Below are 21,509 nucleotides of genomic sequence, written 5' to 3'. Positions count from 1 at the left end.
TCTAGGTATCCCTTTTATTAATTTCATAAAATATAATTCCAATAGAAAATTGAATAATCAATATATAAAATTACTATATAAAAAGGTACATCTAAATTAATCAGAGTAGCACATTACTTAAATTCTATTACAACGTAAGTCTATTGTATACAACACCTATTTATACAAAATATACCTTTAGAAGTGACTGGAATGCATACATTTGCATTTATGTTAATTACATTAATACTAATTTAAGAAGGCGTACAAAACCCTGGTTCCACTGGGAGCTAGGAAATATATTTCGACGGTCCCTACATATAAAGAGTCATGTCCAAAACCACGTTTTTATTATTATTACACAGTCATTTTCTATTTATCAATACGCATATTACCATATATTTTTTTTTATTTTATAAGTAATATTTCAAAAGATAAATAAACTTATAAGACGTCAACGTATAAAAAGTCTCTGTTGATGTAGATACAGTCATCTTTATGCGGGTCTTAAAAACAATTATTATATTATTATTATTATTTCATAGTTGTGGTAGACACAGTCATCTAACTACTTTTCCGGGAAAATCGAGGATATTATAAATAATTATTATACCGTTAGAACCGGCCTAAATTGAATACTTGAAATCAATACTAGAAGATAGAAGAGTTACTTTTATGATTTAATTACACATGAGATTGAAACTTAAAAACGCTCGCTTGTAAACCATAATTTTTGACATGACGCTTTGTACGTAGGGGCCGTCGATTTATACACACATTAGAGTCGTCTATTATCAAAGGTGGCAATCTGTACATTTGGACAAAAAAATGTTATTGATATGTCAATACAGATTGATTTGAATATAATCGTCTCCTTCAAAGAATACGGTTCAAAACCTGCATTAAATAAAGGTTAATAGTTAACCTGTTATTTATCTAAGATGTCGTTCCGAAGAGTTTTGTGACTGCCAATGGAATACAAAGTCAATAATTCGTTTTTCTGATTTACCAATAATTATCCAAAAGTCAGATTGCCGGCTTTGATAATAGTCGACTCATTAGTGCTTTAAAAACACATAGATGTATTAGTAAATACAATATGTTGTATATACATGAAGTTTTATTGGAAAATTTCAGTGTTCACTTTGAAAACACTAATCTCAGTTTTGGTCGTTGCAAATGATAAATTTAAATCAGAATCCGTTGTCATACTGTCACTAGAAATAGAATGACGGTGTAAACATACAACTTATTTAAAAGAAAAATAATAATTTAAAAACATTAATACGACTTAAATCTAAGTAAAGCTTAGCACGGACGGAGATTGTGATAAAATTCTAAACGAAAATCTCACAGTAAATTAAAAACTAGAGTTGCGCTAACTTTAAGGCAGCCGATATTTATGAGCTTTTAAAATGTATACGATAAATGAATAAAAAGTGTAAATTAATTATTAGAAATATTGCCACGATTCATTTACATTGGAAACTCTTTAAAAAAATACAGATGTCTTAAAAAAAATCCCAGAATATTTCAATAATTGAATACCTCAGAAATATATCAATGCTGAATTAATAATAAATGATATTGAAAATATTATGACAATGTCCGGAACATTAGTAATTTAAATTTGTGTATTTTTTTTATAGCGACGGTTGAACGATCTTCCAAAACTGATTAGGTAAATTAAAATTTTAGCGGGTTTGATTTTTGTCGCACGATGCTACTCTTTAATTGTGGAAGACATTCGTGAATATGAGCTCTGTACGTATTGCAAAAGAAAATTTGGTACCTGCCCGCGGGATTTGAACACTGGCACATGCGCATCGCTCGATGCGAATACGCCGTCTTATCCTTTAGGCCACGCGACTTAAACGAATTTCAGAAACTATAATTTACAATAAACTTCAATATTTATCTGTGCAGTATTTATGGCTACCTTATTCGTCACCGTAATTACAGATTAAAAAGAAGGGATTAAAAAAAAAGTAAACTGTACGAGGTAGTTGTAACGAAGAGACTAAAGGGTAATCTGTTATCTGTTCAGTTTCTGTATCTTTGGACCGCTGCGCTGAGTTGATCTTTCAAAGACTTGTCATTTATCGAAATGTTTGGGAAAACAGTTTTGGTGGTTGGACGAGAATTCAAACTTATAACCCAACAAACGGTTTTTTGGTTTGAAGGATTACTGGTGGCCCGAAGGCCTTTCCAGTTTCACCAGGACAGGTGGGCGAGCAATGGCTCAGACAGGAGGGGTGGGGTTTGCTAACAGCTGCCCGAGCGCCTCTGAAGGAGACCTAACAACTCAAGAGCAGCTGTTTCGCGAATGACCAGCTTACGGTATTAGATCCCTAAGGAGATGACGGATCACTTTTACTTTCAGAGAAAGCAAATCGGCATGAAAGAGTATTGGTGGACAAAATGAATTAAGCTGGGAGTTGCAATTTTTCATTTACAGACCATGTGTGTGTCCTTGATGATCAAAACGGTTCTCTTGTTGCAACGCGTGCGGGTTTTTGATTGATATTGAAGCCTTCGTCAAACAGAACGCGTAATTAGCGCGCGTCAGAGAGCTAAACTGACGCCGCGCTATGACGCCGAGATGTGTTGTACTACTATGGTAACATGCCGTCAAACAGAGCCCCAGCGCTATAAGTACGCAGAGCTCTGTCGCGGCGTTAGGACGCTTTGACGTCAGGCGTTATAATTTTTTACAAATTTTATTTTAGCGTCCGCGTGAATGTGTTTTAAAATACTAGATAATGCCCGAAAAAATGATATAAATTGTTAGAAAATACCCATGCTTATACAATGCCACATCTGCATCACTCGATATCTTAATACTTTTAAATTTTCACACTGCTATCGAAAGGCACTATGATTTGGCGAATGCGTTGCGTCAAGGAGCGTTGGACTCATCTAGTCAATTTGTGTGACATGAAAAGAGCGCGACGTTAAGTACGCGGCGCTAAGTACGCGTTCTGTTTGACGAAGGCTTAAAACTTCGAAACTAATAGATTTTACCCTGAGACGTTCAAGTACTATATCACAACTTAAGCTACACGGAAGCTCGCAGTGGAACTTTTAACTAAATTACACACAAACTGTACAAAAAGCAGTAGACAATAATTGTATTAATTAATTAATTTATTATTATTTATTTTTAATCTCTCGTTAGATTCTAAATTGGTAACTTTGAATTTACGTTTCCTAATTATAATTGAACAATACAAAAATTGCCTAGTGCACTTCTATATTTCTCTATTTACAAATTAAAAAACTAAATTATGTTAGTACAGACTATTGCACTTTGTCTTTATCAGTTGAGCCGTTCGGTAACCTACCGTTGACGTATCCGTTCTTAACGTGCCCATTGACTTCACCGTTTTCGATCCTGCCGTTACCAACTTCGCCGTTTCTGATCTTACCGTTTGCTACTTCGCCATTAGCGAAACCGTTTTGAAGGTGACCATTGTTCGTTGCGCCATTAACGCGTCCGTTCTTTAGCTTCGTGTTCTCATCAGTGAGTTTGCTGTCATTATTATTGTTGTTCGTTTCAACTTTGCTTCTGGGTTTCTTTTTGTAGGCTTGGAGGTAGAAGTTGGTAAATAGGACTATGAAGATAGTGGAGTGAAGAATCAGTCCGGAGGCGATGATCCTGGAAATTAAGAAGGTAAACGTAAATATTTTGATTAGGATGCAAATGATGTTGCTTATTCATAGAGGATTCAGTTCTTAGCTGATGCTGTTGGGATTTATGAGGTGAGAGAAAGAGATAGAATAGTTTTGAAGGGTTTTGTTCTTACCGCGTCTATACTATACATGTGTTGAAGTTAAAGTCGTTGTAATTTGAAACTAGATGAAAAGAAAAATCGACACTAAAAAGAGATAGATGTATGTATTTAAAGAATTTGATTTGCGAAAGGCTGACGGTTTCACGTATAATGTTTATGAATTGGACACGATCTTAAATTTTTTTTGGTTCTGGATTTCAAGTAACTTACATGGCTTTAAACTTATTTTGCCTGGAGCAGTTTTGTTTTTGCTATTTCACGGATATTGTGTTAGATGAACCTAAGATTCGCGACGGTTAAGATGTTAAATAGTTTCTATCGAACGATTTGTAGCCTAATCAAATTAAATTGAATATTATAAAGCAAGTATCGAATCATAATGACTCCATTGTCGACTCGTAAGCATGGTGTTGCTTTCTAATTCGTATAGAAAAATTGAAAGTATCTTTGTCAAGAGTTAAGTTTCTACATGCTGACAAGTGACCGCACGATCAAGATAGTACGACTTGTTAGTTCAAGTGATCGGAAGACAACGGTGAATTTCATTGAGGCGCAGCGATGTACACAATCATAACAGAACATTGTCATTGCAGACCCTATCTGATATTCCGAATAGTTTATCGTACTTCTATATCTACTATCAGTAATCTAAATGGAGTATAGATCATTTATATGTACTAAACAGTTCATGTAACAAGTCACCAAATGTTATAAAAATAATAAACAGCAATAGGTTTTTACTTTGAAAAAAAAAAACCTTTCTTAGTGGTGAAATTGGTAGGAAAAAAACATTGTAGTATCAAAACTCATTTAGAAGTACTAGTGCTCCCGCAGTAGTCGAAATTCGACTAGGTATAATTAATTAAAATTATAAGTTTGAACATTATTAAGGCTCTGTTGTCAAAGAATAAACTTCTATAATCACAGATTTCGCCAAGAATACACTTTAAACAAATAATATTAAAGGTAAAGAATATTAACCTATTCTCAATTTGACCACAGACTTTAAGCAATAACAAAAGCTTGACAGTAAACAAAAAGTATATATATATATGTGTTTGTCAAATACATGGTAGTGTGTGTAATTTTTTTTTATTGATTTAATGTATTATTAATGCATAATTTATAGGCAAGATCATATAGGAATACATCATATGATTTTTATCATTTAACTAGCGACCCGCCCTCGCTTCGCTTCGGAAACATGAAATTTTATTATTGATTTATTTACGATATCACATTAGAAACCTCAAAAATAACAGTATTTCTCCACTATTTAAAGGATGTTATTATACATACAAACCTTCCTCTTCAATCACGCTATCTATTAAAAAAAACCGCATCAAAATCCGTTGCGTAGTTTTAAAGATTTAAGCATACATAGAGATATAGGGACAAAGAAAGCGACTTTGTTTTATACTATGTAGTGATATGTAGTGATAACCAATACTCACTTCGGATACCCGCAGTCGCAGACTAAAGCGCTGATCGAATGGAACAACACCATGAAGAACTGGATCTGAGAAAAGCAAACGTAAGGTGTAAGTATTAGTAACGTAATCACTAAATATAATTAAAAAAAATTGTAATGTAAAGAAGGAATGAAGGTAAATGAGAAGCACGGTAAATGTGTAGATTACATATTGTTTTTTTATGCAACGATGCAACTCATGTTCACATATTATCATTTTGTAATGTCCTTCATAAAATTTAATGATCTTATATCTCTATATATAAAAATGAATTGCTGTTCGTTAGCCTCGCTAAAACTCGAGAACGGCTGGACCGATTTGGTTGATTTTGATCTTGAATTATTTGCGGAAGTCCAGAGAAGGTTTAAAAGGTAAATAAATATGAAAATGCTCGGAATTAAATAAAAATAACAATTTTGTTTTTCCTTTGATGTGTCTCCCGTCAGACGGATTCCTTTTGTTTGTTTTAAGTTTATTTTAAACAAAATTTTAGGTCTTTTATTTCTCGATTGAGGCACTACGAAGTCTGCCGGGTCAGCTAGTTGCTAATACAAATAAGCATTCCATTGGTTTTGATATTCAAATTTGATACGGCGACTGACAGTAGAATTTCCCTTTGAAACTGTCGAATTTTTCTATACGAGTAGTAATGGAAGATACAGTCTACATTTTCAATCGATTGATCACGCATGGACGTCAGTAGTACCACCACAAATCCTTACTGTATTGAACTATTTTTAGTCCTCGTTCGAACGATGACGTGCATCACATGTCATGAACAGCTTTTTGTATTACTTCCAAACTATGGAATATTTTTATGAACGTAAGACTTTGCGAGTCACAAACAAAATTACATTCTGATTAGACGATTTTAATAATATCGGTTCTATCCTTAGAAATAATTACAATAACACGGATGTGCAAATTTTTTACTGCCATTTACGATCGTCCAATTTATTTTAAATTAATAATCACTTCGTTCTCTTTTGTACGTTGCATTATGAATTTAAGGAAAGCTATTATAAGAAATCTGATATCATCTCTATTGTTGTTGATTTCATGCATCATCAAACGTTTTTTGTTGGACTAAGTATATTTAAGAATTTGGCTGCAGTGTTATTAAAACTGGATTCACTGTTTTTGTATGCATTCGAAGACAGACATGTTTGAAATATGCGCGATTCAGGTATGGTATTTGTCGGAGTATGGGTTTCCCATTAATTAGTGCAAACATGACTATCATATATCGGCTAGTCAGCGATTGATATCCAAATGACCGAAATAAACGTTGTCTATAGAAGTAGTATGGGAGGCGATAGAAACCAGAACGTGTTGTTCGACGCATAAAATTAAAGTCGAAATAGCGTTGATAAATAAAAAATAATTAAAATAAATAACTGGGAACGAATGACGCACGGTCATCCGGTCCCAAATTAGGTTTTCCTGTGATAAGGGTATCAGAGATTGTCATAAATAATTATATACGTTTAAATATATACATATTTATATAATACACAGCCAGACAAAGAACAAATAAACCTATTCATCACACAATGTTTGTCCGATGTGGTAATGGAACCCACGACCCTTGGCGCAACATTCAAGGGCGCTAACTATTCCACTACCGAGTCAGGCTAGAGTCGAGTCAGAGTTGATACAACGAGTTATGATTAGCCTAAAACAGCTTTTCCACTATTAGAAGTGGAGAAGAAGACAAGTGGTTGCCGAAGACTTTATAAGCGCAAAGCTGTAGTCTCAAATGTTTCAATTTAGGGAAAAGGTAATTGAAGTAAAACTTCCAATGCGACTTCCGATAAGGTTGCGTTAAACATTTAACGCTACCATACTAGAAAGAGACAGAGCGAGAGTCAATGCGTGGTACTCGAACGCATGCGCGTAGTATACCTGTGACAGGCCAGCGCGAGCGTTAGCAACGAGTAGCGTCCAATATTCGAATGAAGTACATATTTAAAAAAAGTATCTATTTATTTTTCTATCTATAATTCAAAATATATATGTAACCTCTATACGATTAATCCTTAAAGAGGTTAATATGTTATATCATTCTTCTATAGATGACATAAATAGAATTTCGATTATTAAAACATTAGAAAATTAGACATAAAAAGAGCATTTTTGCAATATTAAAATATAAAAAGATATAAAAATAATGGTGAAGCAATAGCTTTAAATGTTGTTTCTCTTTATAAGAGCAACTCAATTGCTATAGTTTTACAAAGCTAAACTGTATTTTGATTTAAATAAATAAATACATTATATATATAATATAAATTTTGAAGATGTCGCATCTTATACACAGCATTCCCTATTACAAGAGCAATCTGATTTAAGTATCACAATACTACACATCGAAAAAGAAGTTTCACTTCATTCACGTGCACCAAGTTGCACGCGCACCTGTTTTAAATTTTTTTGTATGGTTCCTAGACAAACCAATGTAAACGCAGCTTATCGCAGCATATAGCTTTAAAAGGTGTCTGCACCCACAATCCTTTTGTATACGAGTGAAAGTATTTAATGATTATAAATAAACAAGCCGAAAAAATGACGTTTGCTTTCACTCAATTTATCACACGTACTCGTATGTATGAATATTTCAGGGCGCGGATGCAATTAGTGTTATTGATTATTAAGTGATTTATAAGTACCTACAAAAAATAATTAATGGTACGATTATAAGTTTTTATATCGCAATAGATGAATGAACTGACTCTAGATTGTCTGATGCTTGGTTTGGGGCCTCGATAGTCGTGCAGATTAAAAAGTTTTTATTTTTGGAAGCATCCGCGAAGACGTGTTAGGTACGTACTTCCTTAGATGAATTGGTATTATGAGCACATAGTCACATCACTAGATAAGTACTTTTTCCCAACCTATTCGCTGATAGCTTAAGAGGCTATCTCAGCTACGTCCTGACGGGTAGGTGAGCTCACGGGCTCAGCCTGAGAGAATTTGCTAACACTAGCCACAACAAGAGCAGTGCTTTGCAAAATCTACCATCGGATCGGAATCGCGACCAACAGAGATGATCCAGTAACTTAGTAGAAGATAGGTACACATTATCGATTGTCACTTTTTTTTTCATAAAACTATTTTGGAATCTCATCTCATCTCATCTCATCTCTCGTGTGCCCCAAATAGATGACGTCCTTTGCATATTAGAAGATTGTCAAAAAAAAACTATGTAGGTCCGCAATAGTTTCTTAAATATTAGGACGTAGTGATTTTATTGTTATAGTGTTAGAAATCACTAGGTACTCTACGACGGCCATACAATTACAATGTATTCTCTGTATTGTAAATCCGGAATACAATTAAGATAGGAATTAATTACAATTTAATCGACAGTTATTAATGGTGGCAGGACCTCTTGTGAGTCCGCGCGGGTAGGTACTACCATCCTGCCTATTTCTGCCGTGAAGCAGTAATGCGTTTCGGTTTGAAGGGTGGGGCAGCCGTTGTAACTAGGTATACTTGAGACCTTAGAATTTAAATCTCAAGGTGGGTGGCGCATTTACATCGTAGATGTCTATGGGCTCCAGTAACCATTTAACACCAGGTGCGCTGTGAGCTTGTCCACCCATCTAGGCAATAAAAATAAAAAAAGATTAATCACCGTAGCACTGTCAAGTTTCGAGCTTTAAAAACACCGTCAAGTTCGGAGCTTTAAACTTTCAAGTCTGTACCGGGTAATAAGTGAAAAGCCGATTGCCTTCATACCGAACAGAGAGACAGACTAGAAATCAATTTAATAAAAACGTGCTCTCAAAAACATCAGTGCTCCTACATGTAGTTCTGCGCCGGAATTCCGAAATCCGGTATCGTGCAATAAGTCCTAAATAGTTTTAAAAAAAAATACAGTATTCATTAGTAATGCCGGGGAAAGGACACGTTTAGCGGCACGTATGACGAAATGTGAAGCCATGCGACCTGCACGAGGCGGTTGTACTGGTTGCAGAAAAAACGCAAATTAATTTTATCATAGCTTAAACTGACTTTACTGGTGGTAGGACCTCTTGTGAGTCCGCGCGGGTAGGTACCACCACCCTGCCTATTTCTGCCGTGAAGCGGTAACGCGTTTCAGTTTGAAGGGCGGGGCAGCCGTTGTAACTGTACTGATATCTTAGAACATATCTCAAGGTGGGTGACCACTTAACACCAGGTGGGCTCGTCCACCCATCAAAGCAATAAATAAAAAAAACTGATTTTAAAAAAAGCGCATCAAATACTTTCTAACAGCTATCGTTATGCATTAATCATAATAATATGTATTATAAAAATTGGTGTCTGCGCCAAGAGTGGCACCTTCGCATCACTCAACATGAGCACGCTACACCCATTAAATTATTTATGTACAAGGCCACGACTATTCAAATGGTTATTAAGTTGGAAGTTTTTTATCTACCTTCCATGTATGCGATACGATTAAGCAATAAGCAAGATGAGAATTTACGGGCGGTATTATGAGTTTGTATGAGTGAGTGTTTATCTCTGCCACGAACCACTCAGGCATTCCGATATTATTATTATTTTAATGCTTTTATGGGTGGACGATCTTACGGGCCACCTGGTGTTAAGTGGTTACCGGAGCCCATAGACATATACAACGTAAATGCCGCCATCCACCTTGATATATGAGTTCTAAGGTCTCAGTTACAACGGCTGCCCCACCCTTCAAACCGAAACGCATTACTGCTTCACGGCAGAAATAGGCTGGGCGGTGGTACCTACTCGTGCGGACTCACAAAACGTCTTATCACCAGTAAATGAGATTAGGAACATGGGAGAGTAATTATATAGTGCAAATGAAACTTCAATCTCAAGTTTCAAGGTGGGCGGCGGCATTACGCGGCATGCACAAAATTTATATTTTGCATTAAAAAAAAATTTTTTTTTTTAATAAATAAAAATTATCGCGTCGACGGTACTGCTCAACGGTGCGCATATCCTAATGATTTGCGCAAACGTTCGCTTCTATAGGAATTCTAGGAGTGGTGCGAAATGTTTGTATATTTCATACGTTACTTATACTGCGGAACTAGAAATAATATTAAATAAATCTATCGATTTATCAAAGCTGCCCCATAGACACAGCCCACTGAGTTTCTTGTCGGATCTTCTCAGTGGGTCGCGTTTCCGATCCGGTGGTAGATTCTGCGAAGCAGTGCTCTTGCTAGGGTTAGTGTTAGCAACACTCCGGTTTGAGCCCCGTGAGCTCACCTAAATGTTAGGGCGAAGCTGAAATAGCCTCTCAAGGCTATCAGCATAATTTAATTTAATGTTGCTCGTTTAATGCCCTTGTAGAAAGACGAGCGTATGGCCCACCTGATGGTGAATGGTTACCGTCGTTCATAGACCTTTGTAATGCCAAGAGCAGAGCCAAGCCGCTGCATACCGTATAATAAAATAAATGATATTATGTACTTAGATTTTATATATAGCGAAGCCTTTAAGAAGTTTGAATGTTGCTTAATGTATGTGTCGTCGTGGCCTAAAGGATAAGACGTCCGGTACATTCGTGTTGAGCGATGCACTGGTGTTCGTATTTCAGGCAGGTACCAATTTTTCCAATGAAATACGTACTCAACAAATGTTCACGATTGACTTCCACGGCGAAGGAATAACATCGTGTAATAAAAATCAAACCCGCAAAATTATAATTTGCGTAATTACTGGCGGTAGGACCTCTTGTGAGTCCGTGCGGGTGGGTACCACCGCCCTGCCTATTTCTGACGTGAAGCAGTAATGCGTTTCGGTTTGGAGGGTGGAGCAGCCGTTGTAACTATAATTGAGACCTTAGAACTTATATCTCAAGGTGGGTGGCACATTTACGTTTTAGATGTCTATGGGTTCCAGTAACCATTTAGCCGCAAGTGGGCTGTGAGCTGGTCCACCCATCTAAGCAATAAAAAAAAAACGTGTAGTAATGCATCAGCAAAAACACAACTTCACGAGAAAGCGGCTCAAACAGTCGGTGCTCTTTCCGGTCTGAGAAGCAGCTTGCGTTCCATTTTGTAGGGAGGGACGACTCAATGTTTCAACAGACATATCACCCTCACATCATAAATTGACTGATTCGATGGTGCAGTAGATAGCGCCTCTGATTTTTGCGCCGAGGGTCGTGGGTACGATTCCCATATCGGGCTAACATTGTGCGATGAACAGGCTTGTTTGCTCTTTGTCTGGATGTTTATTATCTATATATGTATATATTTAAACGTATATAAGTATGTCAGGGTCTGGTACCCATAATACAGGGAATCCTAATTTGGAGCCGGATGACCGTGCGTCATTTGTTCCCATTTATTTATTTTTTATAAACTCGAATGCTCCCCAACGAAAACAAGTATGGAATCTATATATTAATACGTGAAGCAAAAACTTTGTATCCCTTTTTACGAAAATTGCGCGGACGGAGGAGTATGAAATTTTCCATACTTATAGAGAATATAGAGAAGAAGTGCACAATGCTAATATTTTTTTAAAATAATGCATAAAAGATACATTAAATCAATAAAGAAAACATTACACACACTACATACCATGTATTTGACGCACACACGCATGCATACTATTTATTGTCAAACTTTTGTTCTTGGCGTCTGTTGTCAAATTGAGAATAGATTAAATATTGTTTGTCTTTGTTAATATTTTTTATAGTGTAGTCTTGGCGAAATTTGTGATTATAGAAGTATAAAATACAATCATAATAGTTGTACAAACTTACAATTCCAAATAATTATGGTCGAATTTCGACTACTGCGGGACCTCTAGTAACGCTAAATATATGAAATAAGAAAATAGTCAACAATAGTACGCTGACGATAGAACAAACAAACGAACCTACAGTCGTGCTTTGCAAAGGTAGAGAGCTTTTACTTTTCTACGGCTTTAGGCACTCGCTGACACAACTAAAAACTACTTTTACGGCTTAATCTCGCGCTTACGACTGGTCATCCGTGACCACGAAAACTGTAACTGTAACTGTTTAGGAGCCGTTGGTAATTATTATACAAAATGTAATTAATTAACGCGCTATTAAATCGTAAAAGTCGTTTTTTTTTATTATTAAAGTAGACTTAGTAATATATTGTCGAGAATGTTTGCGGCAAAAGGCGTCTCTCATTAAGCGGATCTAAATTAGTTAAAACGATCGGATTGCGTAAGTTCAATTGCGAGATAACGTTCTGTGCAGTCTCATAAATTGTTTCATTATAATTAGACCGTGACTTACTACTCTTTGTTTAATTACATATATCAACTACTTAAATCTCATTCGATCGAGATCACCCATCTGCGTTATGTGCTGACCCATCACTAGGGACCACGTTTTTTTTTTTATTGCTTAGATGGATGGACGAGCTCACAGCCCACCTGGTGTCAAGTGGTGACTGGAGCCCATAGACATCTACAACCTAAATGCGCCACCCATCTTGAGATACAAGTTCTAAGGTCTCAAGTATAGTTACAACGGCTACCCCACCCTTCGAACCGAAACGCATTGCTGCTTCACGGCGGAAATAGGCGAGGTGGTGGTACCTACCCGTGCGGACTCCCAAGAGGTGCTACCACCAGTGATATGGTGGTGGTTATTACAGAAAATTGCTAAGAAATAGTCGTATATGAAGAAACTCTAAAACGAACTCTAAGTTGATGACGCCCTTAATCACATCTTCATAATTCTGTCATAGCCATATACAGCAGTATTAAATGAATTAAAAATTAAGCCCACAACAACTGTTTAATTCAATTCTGATTCAGAACTATTCATTAAAAACTCTCTTGAGTTTTAGAACAACAGAAAAAAAACGAACATCAGTTCTTTACTACATTACCAAACAAGCACAATTATGTATGTCTCAATATCCTTGTAAAATACCATGTACTTTTCAAGGAGTTACAAGCAAGGCTATATGCTAACTTGTTACATCTAATGCGTTGTTACATTTACAACGATACCGAACCAGCTTGTAATATTATGTTGAGATTCCAAATGCCATAGACGCATTGTACGACAATAATAATAATACATTACAAAATTGCTTGATGTAAATAATGGATTTGTTTGCAATGCAGGAGTATGTATCGTGACAGTCGCTGCTAGAAATATTTACGTCATTCTTTTATTTTTTTTAAAGCATAGATGGGTGTACGATCTCACAGCCCACCTGGTGCTAAGTGGCTACTGGAGCCCATAGACATTTACAACGTAAATGTGTCACCCACCTTTTTGAAATTCTTCCATTCTTAGGGTTCCACCGATAATTGTTCATCAAACTTTGAATATCGTTAATTTTAGCGGTCCCAAATTACGATTTTTTTCTCATGTAATTCGAAACAGACATATGTCCCTACGTACAAGCATACATGTTAAATATCTTCATCAAAGGTACTGAGAAACGAGCCTTAAGCGATACTGACAGTAGATACTGGTGGTAGGACCTCTTGTGAGTCCGCACGGGTAGGTACCACCACCCTGCCTATTTCTGACGTGAAGCAGTAATGCGTTTCGGTTTGAAAGGTGGGGCAGCCGTTGTAACTTTACTTGAGACCTTAGAACTTATATCTCAAGGTGGGTGGCGCATTTACGTTGTAGATGTCTATGGGCTCCAGTAACCACTTAACACCAGGTGGGCTGTGAGCTCGTCCACCCATCTAAGCAATAAAAAAAAAAGATAGTCTGATTTTAATATCTTGCAAAAGAATATTACGGCACTTAAATTTCGGGGGTAGATTGCAGCACCTCTCGTCCGATGTATTACTCATAAGATTTTAAAATTTATCTGTTTAATATTTTCGAAATTCACGGTCTACTTAGTACGTCATGTTTACTGATGCTATTACGTGAATCCAGTTCCACCACCTTCGAATCTATGTAGAAGAAGAGACGTGAATGATGCTGCTGTACATTGCGAGGTTCAATCGCGAAGCTGCTACTTTTAAGTTGTTAGGTCTCTTTTGGAGGCGCTGGGGTGACTGTTAGCAAATCTCATTCCGCCTGGCTAAGCCTTTGCTCGCCCATTTACCCTGGTAAAACTAGAAAGGCCTCCAGGCCACCAGTAATCTCTCAAACATAAAAAATGCGCGGTTAAATTATTGTAATACTCACTAGTTGCAGGGTAGTGAGATGCTTCTTCCACCAGAGGTACTTCTGGTACTGAGGTCCCATTGCGGCCAGCATGTAGTAACTGTACATGATCACGTGCACTAGATTGTTCACTATGTTCGAGAACGTACCGTGACCACCTGTGTAGACAGAAGAAGAGTCAGTGAGATCATATTCTTTGGTGTTGACTAAAGTCATTGACTACGATTTCGTCCTGGTCTAAATTGTTTTGTAACTTTCGCGATTATTAACATATCTTCATAATATATACTATAAAAGGCAAGGTTAGGTTCCACAGCCCTGTATATTTCTGTCGTGAAGCAGTAATGCGTTTCGGTTTGAAGGGTGGGGCAGCCGTTGTAACTATACTGAGACCTTAGAACTCATATCTTAAGGTGGCTGGTGGCATTTATGTTGTAGATATCTATGGGCTCCGGTAACCACTTAGAATTAGGTGGGCTGTGAGCTCATCCAGCCATCTATGCATTAAAAAAAAGGTGTTCCAAACGCTCCGTGTGTACCTCTAACAGGAGTTGGCCGTCTTTTATAAGTGTTAAAGACTTTATATTGCCTTGTCAGTTCTAACCTAGTTCGGTCTGGATAAAAATATAACAGGATTTTGGCGTAGTTAAAATACAACACTGTAACTAATATGATGATAGTGATGTGTGAGTGAAGTGACCTTTTATCTATATATTAATACGTGAAGGAAAAACTTTGTATCCCTTTTTACGAAAATAGCGCGGACGGAGGAGTAAGAAATTTCCCACACTTATAGAGAATATAGAGAAAGAGTGCAGAATGCTAATATTTTTTTTAATTATGCCTAAAAAATACATTAACTCAATAAAAAAAACATTACACACACTTCCATGACGCACACACGCATGCATACTATTTATTTACTGTCAAACTTTTGTTCTTGACGTCTGTGGTCAAATTGAGATTATATTAAATATTGTTCGTCTTTAATAATATTTTTCTATAGTGTAGTCTTGGCGAAATTTGTGATTATAGAAGCATAAGAGTCTTTAACAATAGAATCATAATAGTATACAAACTTATATTTCAATTAATTATAGTCGAATTTCGACTACCAGGGCATCACTAGTTAGAATTATTGTACTAAATGGTAGCTGTCTATTCTCTTAGCTTTTGCGATTGGCTAAGAGGTGATTCGTTATAGTAGCTCATGGACCACTGACTTCGCAGACGAGCAAACGTACTTACGACACAACCGGTTACCAGACCCACAGAAATCATAGCGTGAATGCCACCGGCAGAGACAACAAAGGTCTCACAGAAATAAACAGTCTAATGCATCGTAATAAAGACTATAACCATAACAATGCTTTCAAATCGAAACCCATCATTGTTTTGCCGCAGAAAAATATCAGACAGTAGTACCAATCCACTAACCAAACTCCAGTCTATATATACATCACAAACTTCTTTATGCTTTGGAATTTTCTGCACTTTTTAGTTTGAAGCACAGTCGTTACGAAATTGAGACTTAAATCTTAATTCTCAAGGTGGATAGTGGCTTATCTTGGCGCTTTAAGATGTCGATGGGCCTGATGAATAGACAATCAATTCGTTTGCTCATTTATGGTACTATGAATAAAGATAATATCAATTTCTATTGACTTAGCAAACAATAAAATAAAATTTTGGGAGGGACCAAACGTTTGACGATACAATGGTGCTATTAAAATTATGACATGTCTGACAGATCTAATGAGAGACTAGCGTGTCTGGGATTAAGGTCCCGATGTGAAAGGCTAGACATTAGCAGAATTCGAAAATATGATTTTTATAGTTTGTATAGCTGAAGGAATAGCTACTAATGACAACTTTCAGTATTGAGCAGCGTAGAAACTGCCATACGCATTAAGAATAATGTGGAAGTCTTTCAATAATATAGGTACCCATGAAAATTTAATATTATATGGTTGAACACCACACAGAGACCCAATTAGGCTTGCTAAATCTGATTAATGGTCTTACATACATCTGTTTTCAAATGTTTATGATTGAAAAGATATGGCCGAAATAGTTCCAAACGATAAATGGTAAAAAATGTATCTTGTTATTTTTCGGTAATGAGTGAGTTATAGCTTTTAAATAGATATAGAGGTAGATTTAGGAAATTGAATGAATCACCGTAGCATTTTTTCGCCTATAGGTATAGATTGATCTTTTAATTAAAATATTATATACTAATTATTGGTTTTAAGAAGACACGGCAAAGGTGGGAAAAATGATTTTATTTCTTAAGCTTTAAGCAACTTTAATTTACTTTTAGTTTTTTATATTTTATTTTTACGTCTTTAAAAATGCATTTATTTAATTAAACCTCTCAAATTCAAATATTGGAATAGTTTCTGAAATTCGATTAAATTACACTTAAATTCAGTCTTATTACCGTTTGGAAGTGAGATATTGAGATTGTCAGTTGACCAAACCTTGTGCCGACTTTTGAGTTCAATGTATTTATCAGGAAACAGAAAGTATATAATACTAAATAATCGATCGTTAAAATTCCATTTAAGGTAACCAACAACATGACTGGCTCTTGCTAAACGCCCCGAGGCAAGCACCAATCTCGCTGTGTCAAACTTATCAATGGCATTCATTATTTCACTGGTATTTCCGCTATGGATGCGTGTAATTTTTTTTGAGTTATATTTATACACAAATTGTTTTTGAAAGCTAACCTAGTCAACTTCGAGACGTACCTATAAATGTCTAGATTTTATAGCGCGTACCAATCACGGACATATCGATTCACGAACATCATTCAGAGCTGCATCTCTGAGATGACACGTGGTAAATTTTGTCTTACGAAACTTTCTACAAGAAAGCTCAGTATGGCTGTGGACGGTGCGATGGCAAAACGGTGACATTACGAAACTTACCAGCAATGAACTTGACCAGCAGCCACGCCTCGAAAGGGGTCAACGAGTGGTGGTAAAGATGCAACCATGTGATTTGACTCTTCTTCTTCCTCAGCACGAAGAATATCGTGTCAGCGAATTCTGATAGTTTCGAGAAGTAGTAAACCCAACATAGATGAAGCATCTGTAACAAAATCAACAACATAATTATAAAGATTTTTCGATGCGTGAACGGATTCATCTAAGAGATCACTCCAGAAAATCACCACCTTGAGACAAGAGATCTAATTATTAATTGTCTAGTGTTGTACAAGGCTATCAAAGAAATTTAATTGCATAATTGTGTCTCAGCAGGAAAAAGCAAGATGATTGCAATTGCAACAAGTCCTACTACTAGTAATGGTTATAAAGCATTTCTTATTTATTTATTTTGTTTGTGGTCGTTTATTTTATTTTCTACGATGTTTTTGCTTCGTAATTGAAGTCATTAAAATTAGTATCCGCTTTCGGAATTCGAGCATCAGGAGAGTCGCATCGCTTGATATGATACACTATACGCCTTATCATTTAGACCAAGACGACGTCTTTATTAGAAAATACAATTTAACTAAATATTTAAACAACTTTGAAAGTGTGAAAGTAAAACCAACCTTGTGTCATTAACGAATAGAATTGAAGTTTTAACAACAAAATCGTCACGTGAATGCTTAACAAAAACGTTAGTTTTAAATTTTATTTACACAAGCAAGGCTGTGAACCATTTCACAGTTTGATCATTTCTAACTGAACTAAAACGACCATTCAGTGTTGCGCAACCTTACAGCCATTACATCAGTGGTTACCGAATTTTATGAAGAAAAAGAAAAATAGGCAAGCAATGTCATTATCTTCAAAGAGGCTTGCTTTCGACCGCAGCCGTGACGTAAGCAATCGTCCGATCAGCAAGGCTAGGGAAGAGTACATACATATGTACTTTCACTCTTACGCAAAACGTGTGAGAGACAAGTTCATTGCGCGTTCGCGTTTCCATATGTGCGTTTTGATTGTCGTCCTATTTTAATAATAATAATAATAAAATCATTTAGTGCCTCACACATTAAATAAAATAAAATACAAAGAAAAGAAAAGAAAAAAAAAGAGAAAAAGACAAAAGGAGGTGGCTCAGCTAATGCTGTTTAAGGTCGATAAATCGAACAGCGCTGATTTTCAGTCACCCCCGTTTCCCTTTGGTTCTTTGCGTGAATGATGGCTAGGTACGTGTATACAGACTTAGAACATGGTATAATGATATACCTATATATTATATTGACATATATAATAATTATATATAATAATGTATATTACAAATTTTTTAGTTTAGAATTTATTAGATTGTATAAATTTGCGTTATTATTGGTAGTAGTGAGCTTAATTAAGAGCTTAATTAATTAAGAGCTCGGAGGGGTAGGTATTATCATACTAGTTATTTCTGCTACAAAGCCTTCATGTCTCCGGTTTAAAGGCTAGGTCTGCCGTTATATAATAGAGTCACACATCAATCTGATGTATCATGGTGGATAGCGACATTTATGTTGATGTCTATTAGATTGAGCATCCACTCTTCATCGAAGAGTTCAGCTAAAAGTGAATACTAGAAAAACTGAAAGAAAACTAACGTGTCGTTTGATTAAAATGGAAACAGTTCCAAGTCTGCGGTCAAGTGCACTACGCGTAACTAGTATTGGAAGCCTCAGAGTCTTGGTAGGGCACTGCTAATTCAAGTGAAAGTCAATCCAGTTAGCTGTTTAAGATTTCATTGAATCAATATGGGTTTTCGGAGAGAAAATGCAATAATAAAGTGATCGCGTTTCGTGTTTCATGTCGTTGAGAGTCTGGGCTGATATATCTGGAGGTCGACCGAAGAAGACATGGATGGAGTGTGTGAATGACGATATGAGAGAGAGAGGAGTGAGTGTTGAGATGACGGCTGATAGAAGAGAATGGAAGAGAAAAATTAGCTGTGCCGACCCCACCTAGTGGGATAAGGTGGAGAAAAAGAAGAAGATATCTGGAGGAATCTGATGTCATTCACAATGGAGCGTCTATGAATTGCAGCATCCTCTAAAATGAAGTGAAACGAGCTACGGTCAAAAATCATTGAATATCTAAATAAATTCCGGTTATGAAGTAAAATGTGGGTTATATGTAAAAACTCTTTTTTTTTAATTAATTAATTTTACGGACCATGAAAAAAATAAGGAGCATAAAATTAAAATGAGCATATTCAAAAACATAAATAAACTCATTAATTTAAAATAAGTTTGAGTAATTAATTAATAGCAGATAACTATTTTAAGAATACGTCGGCTTCTACACTGGTTGGAAAACATTCTCATCTGATTGTTAGGCAGCTAGTTGCTTTTCTTTTTTTAATGCTGGCAAAGACTGATCTACAGACCGACCGACATAAAGTGGCAATCATCGCACATGAACATCAACGAAATCACAAGCAAATATACAACAAAGTGCACTCATTAAAGTTCTAAAATCTTTTTAAGGTATTTTATGACCTGGTAACTAAGACCTTTAAGTTATGTCTTATTTTAATTTATATTCTTAATTTTATGAAAAATGAAAATATGGAGTGAAATGAAATAAAATGAAAATGATTAATTTGAGACATTAATTAACTGGGATGAAATTAAATGAGATGAGATGATATAGGATGAAATACAATCTCAGTAAAATGGTGGTCATTTACTGAGATTTTTTCAGTGGACTTTTTGGAGGATCCCGAGAAGCTACGTTACTCAGCTTTGTTTCATTTTCCCACATTTGTGCATTTTCACAGATATTAAACAGTTAATAAACCACCGTTATTATACATGTAAACCTGAAGAAACATTAAATAGACAAAATAAAACAAATCACACAACTTCACTCCTCGCGTTCCCGCCAAAAATTCCCGCTAAAATCTAAATTGAAAATTTTCGAATACCTACCCGATGATTGTTGTTTTATTGAAATAAACTAAGCTGTGTTCCGGTTTGTGTTGCGTAACAAACGTAACGACCAATTCTTAAAGCAATCTAGGTCGTATCTAAGAGCTACCGCGAATGTCTTTAACGTTCAATTTTATTATTCACTTTTCTGTATACGATTTCAAGTCACTGTGACTCTGGTTTAAGGGATGTGGTAATTTCGTGTTAAAATTTCACAGAGAAAGAGCAGTTTTCACATGGATTCTCTGCCTTTTGACTGCGTCTGCGTAAGCTGAAAGATGTGGTTGGCCGCTATGAATCCATTTTGTGAAGCTTATTTTCCACCAAGTCTATCAATTCTCAGGGGCGTAAATAGCCTGTTATCATGGAATGCCAGCTGGGATAATATTATTAGCATCCTGGCCATGATATTCTCTAGGTTAGATGGACCTTTTCTGAATCATTGCAGAGGTCCACAAAATTTTCTCGTAATTTTTTTTTTTAATTTTTTTTTTATTTTTTTTTTTTTATTGCTCATATGGATGGACGAGCTCACAGCCCACCTGGTGTTAAGTGGTTACTGGAGCCCATAGACATCTAAAACGTAAATGCGCCTCCCACCTCGAGGTATAAGTTCTAAGATCTCAGGTATAGTTACAACGGCTACCGCACCCTTTGAACCGAAACGCATTACTGCTTCACGGCGGAAATAGGCGGGGTGGTGGTACCTACCCGTGCGGACTCCCAAGAGGTCCTACCACCAGTAAAATCGTAATGCAGCTATTGCAATCGTATGTAGTATGTATGTTGTTGTTTTCTTTTATTACTGTGTCCTTACTAACTTATTTTTAAGAAATAACTGTTACTAACATTTATATGGATTATTATCTGAAATAAAGAATTTAATAATAATAAATAAAATAATTAGTGCCATTTAGACTTCAAGGAGTTTGGTGTACATACAGATAACCAGATACAGTTGATTTTCATCAAGATTGTACGGTAGTCCCAATTCGTATGGGTTTTGATATTGCATTGATAACATATTTCTTTTATTTAAATTATTAACAAAAAATACAGTGAGAATAAAATGTAGTGGTAATAATCAATTCTCAATCCACGGGAGACAAGAATACAATTAGATATCATTTTATAAGTGACTAGCGACCCGCCCTCGCTTCGCTTCGGAAACATTAAAACACACACGAAACCAAAAAAATAAAATAAAAAAAAATTTAAAAAAAGTAGCCTATGTTCATCAGGGACAATGTCGGCTTCTA

The 21,509-nt window shown here is 35.9% G+C and overlaps 1 protein-coding gene across 3 annotated transcripts in view; it reads right to left on the bottom strand.

Moving 5' to 3' along the window:
• LOC101737339 (elongation of very long chain fatty acids protein 7) overlaps positions 1-21,509 on the bottom strand; it is a 125,464-nt gene continuing 103,955 nt past the window's right edge. For all 3 annotated transcript variants that reach the window (XM_062675041.1, XM_012689136.4, XM_004924715.5), the window contains 4 exons: positions 17,291-17,453; positions 14,376-14,512; positions 5,228-5,292; positions 1-3,637 (listed from right to left, as the gene is read on the bottom strand). In XM_062675041.1, coding sequence (XP_062531025.1) covers positions 3,280-3,637; positions 5,228-5,292; positions 14,376-14,512; positions 17,291-17,453 — 723 coding nt within the window. In that variant the 3' untranslated portion in view covers positions 1-3,279. The remainder of the gene's footprint in view (positions 3,638-5,227; positions 5,293-14,375; positions 14,513-17,290; positions 17,454-21,509) is intronic.

The sequence above is a fragment of the Bombyx mori genome, chromosome 22, assembly GCF_030269925.1.
Source record: "Bombyx mori chromosome 22, ASM3026992v2".
NCBI classification, from domain to species: Eukaryota; Metazoa; Arthropoda; class Insecta; order Lepidoptera; family Bombycidae; genus Bombyx; species Bombyx mori.
The sequence above is the reverse complement of the archived record's forward strand: the minus strand, read 5'-3'. Positions and strand labels throughout refer to the sequence as shown.